The following is a 2,730-nucleotide window of genomic DNA, read 5'->3' on the forward strand; positions in this document are numbered from 1 at the left end:
TGTGCCGAGAGTCCTACACTCGGTAAACGAGCTCGTTACCGAGAGCAGGACGGCAAAGCGTCGAACACTCGGCAAAGACCCGGATTCCGGTAGTTATTAGTAACCTCTAGGCCACCTAGCTTCTTTGGTTGACAAATAATCTTCCACTTCACTACTAATATTTATGATAGTAAACAAATATAATTAAATTAATCATAATATAAAAAATTTATAGTATATATACATATTTGAAATTATAAATATTAGTAATAACGAATAAGTATATGCATAACATAGATGACGGTGTATCCTGACGGAGAGACAAAAGAAAGAAAGAAGGCAAGAAAAGGGCGCATATGACACGACAGCAGTAGGAGAGACGCAACACAACCAAACTTTTTGTGTGGTGGCGGCGAGCGCCGAGCCGCCAACCGGAGGTAGCAGGGCACCAGGCACCAGCTGATGCACAGGGTCGCGTCGTCGTCAACGGTCAAAGCTCGCAGCCTGTTTTTATGTCCTTGCTCCGGTCGAATTGTTTAGGACACGGGCACGGCGACGCGCGCACACGCACACGCGCTCCGTCCTCCTCTTCCTCACATCGTCATCAGGCAGCTCGAGCTATATAAACCCCCCAGCCCTCCTCCCGTCGTCTGCCTCGAATCCAGCTCATCTCATCCCGTCATCGTCGCCACCCATCTCTCTTTTTCTTGCTCTTCTCCACCGCAGCCGACCGACCGAGCTCACTCACCATCTGATCCCTATATCTGATTCGATCCCCCACTGGCTAGCATGGACATGGACATGGGCATGACCATGGTGGGCTTAGACGAGGACCTGGACCAGGTGCTGGCTGCCATAAGCTCCGCCGGGAGCTCGGCAACGTCTGCGCCCGCCGCTACAGGCGGCAGCAGTGAGGACGACGAGACAACCGCAGCCACTGAGCTCCGGAGGGGCCCCTGGACGGTGGACGAGGACATCTTGCTCGTCAACTACATCGCCGCCCACGGCGAGGGCCGCTGGAACTCGCTCGCCCGCTCCGCCGGCCTGAGGCGCACCGGCAAGAGCTGCCGCCTGCGGTGGCTCAACTACCTGCGCCCCGACGTGCGGCGGGGCAACATCACGGTGGAGGAGCAGCTGCTGATCCTGGAGCTGCACTCGCGCTGGGGCAACCGCTGGTCCAAGATCGCGCAGCACCTGCCGGGGCGCACCGACAACGAGATCAAGAACTACTGGCGCACCCGCGTGCAGAAGCACGCCAGGCGCCTCCGCTGCGACGCTAACAGCGCGCAGTTCCGCCACCTCTGGATGCCGCGCCTCCTGGAGCGCGCCCAGGACCTGCAGCAGCCGGCCGCGGCGACCGTGCCCGCCGCCGTCGCCCAAGCGGCGCCGGCGACCACCACGACCAGCGCGCCGCCGCCCGCGTGTTATTATAACTACTACTACGACGACCACCACCACCTGGCGCACCAGCAAGGCGCTCTCCACCAGTACTACAGCGAACCGGCAGGCCAGACGGCGGCGGCGGCCACGGCTCTGAGCCCCGACGACGCCTCCAGCGCGCTGCGGCCGCCGTCGTCGTCGCTCACGGCGGACGACGGCGCGGCGCGTTACGCTGCAGCTTACGAGACCTCGGCGAACGACCTGCAGGTTCTGCACCAGTGCGGCGCCGATGCAGGAAGCGGCCCAACGACGACGACCGAGGACGACGTGTTCGCCGGGACGACCTGGTCGGATCTCCTCGCCACCGCCACCGCCACCGGCCCTGACGGCGACGACTCCAGCTCATCCATGATCGGCCTGCAGATGGAGGACTTTGGGTTTGGGTTGGGGGATCTCGCGGACGACGGCCTCTGGAGCCTGGACGACCTTTTTTGCTTCCAGCAGCTGTGCTGATGCGTACCATCGCGCGCCATGCATGCACACCCACACATCCTTTGGAGTAATCGACAAGTAAGTCACTGATGAGGGAAAGAGACGACACAAATGAAGAACAGTTACATATAATACATGCTGCATATATATATACATGTGGAATATTATTGTCGGAGAAAAAAAATATAAACAAGACAAGGAGCACACTCACGTACGGCAGCAATAATTAAAGCTAGATTGGTCTATGTTAGTATGATGACCAACTCGAAAAACATGGGCATGTATATATACACATGCATATATGTCCGCTAGTTTTGACACTATTACTAGCAGTCTAGCACGGGTCTCTAGAAGGTTGTGTGTTAATTAAACACCTTCAGTTTTTCGTGCGTGTGCGTCCATATAGAGTTTTGCAAAATTTTGCATCCATTTTCTTTCTTGTCCTCAACTGTAAAGAAATTCATTATTGTGTGAATATGTACCAGAGGTTTAGCGGATGCACTTCCCTAGCGTTTCTTGAGATTTTATGTAAGACTACTCTTTTAATTTGCGTGGCCATATATACACTACACATGATCAAACTTAATTACGTTGTCGATCTGAAGGGCATTGTGTTGGCACCATTATATATATATATATATATATATATATATATATATATATATATATATATATATATATATATATTACATCTGGGTGCATTCAATATAGAGAATGCACCCAGGCCGAACCTACGCGCCAGGTCCAAGCCAACCGCACCACCCAGGCCGTCTTCGTCCCCCCGCACGTCTTCGTCCCTCCCGCACGCTCCCGACAGAACCTTTTCACTTCCCCGCCCCCGCCCCTCTTTCTCCGTGAACGGCTCATCCGCGAACAGCT

General features: G+C 54.7%; 1 protein-coding gene across 1 annotated transcript; it reads left to right on the plus strand.

Annotated features, from left to right (window-relative positions):
- Nucleotides 1-651: 651 nt before the first annotated feature.
- On the plus strand, nucleotides 652-2,352 carry LOC103635916 (transcription factor MYB2). Its single transcript, XM_020542759.2, has one exon. It carries the CDS (start codon nucleotides 769-771, stop codon nucleotides 1,870-1,872), a length of 1,104 nt encoding a protein of 367 aa, XP_020398348.1. The 5' UTR covers nucleotides 652-768; the 3' UTR covers nucleotides 1,873-2,352.
- The last annotated feature ends 378 nt before the right edge of the window (nucleotides 2,353-2,730 follow it).

Source organism: Zea mays, chromosome 8, assembly GCF_902167145.1.
Source record: "Zea mays cultivar B73 chromosome 8, Zm-B73-REFERENCE-NAM-5.0, whole genome shotgun sequence".
Taxonomy (NCBI): Eukaryota; Viridiplantae; Streptophyta; class Magnoliopsida; order Poales; family Poaceae; genus Zea; species Zea mays.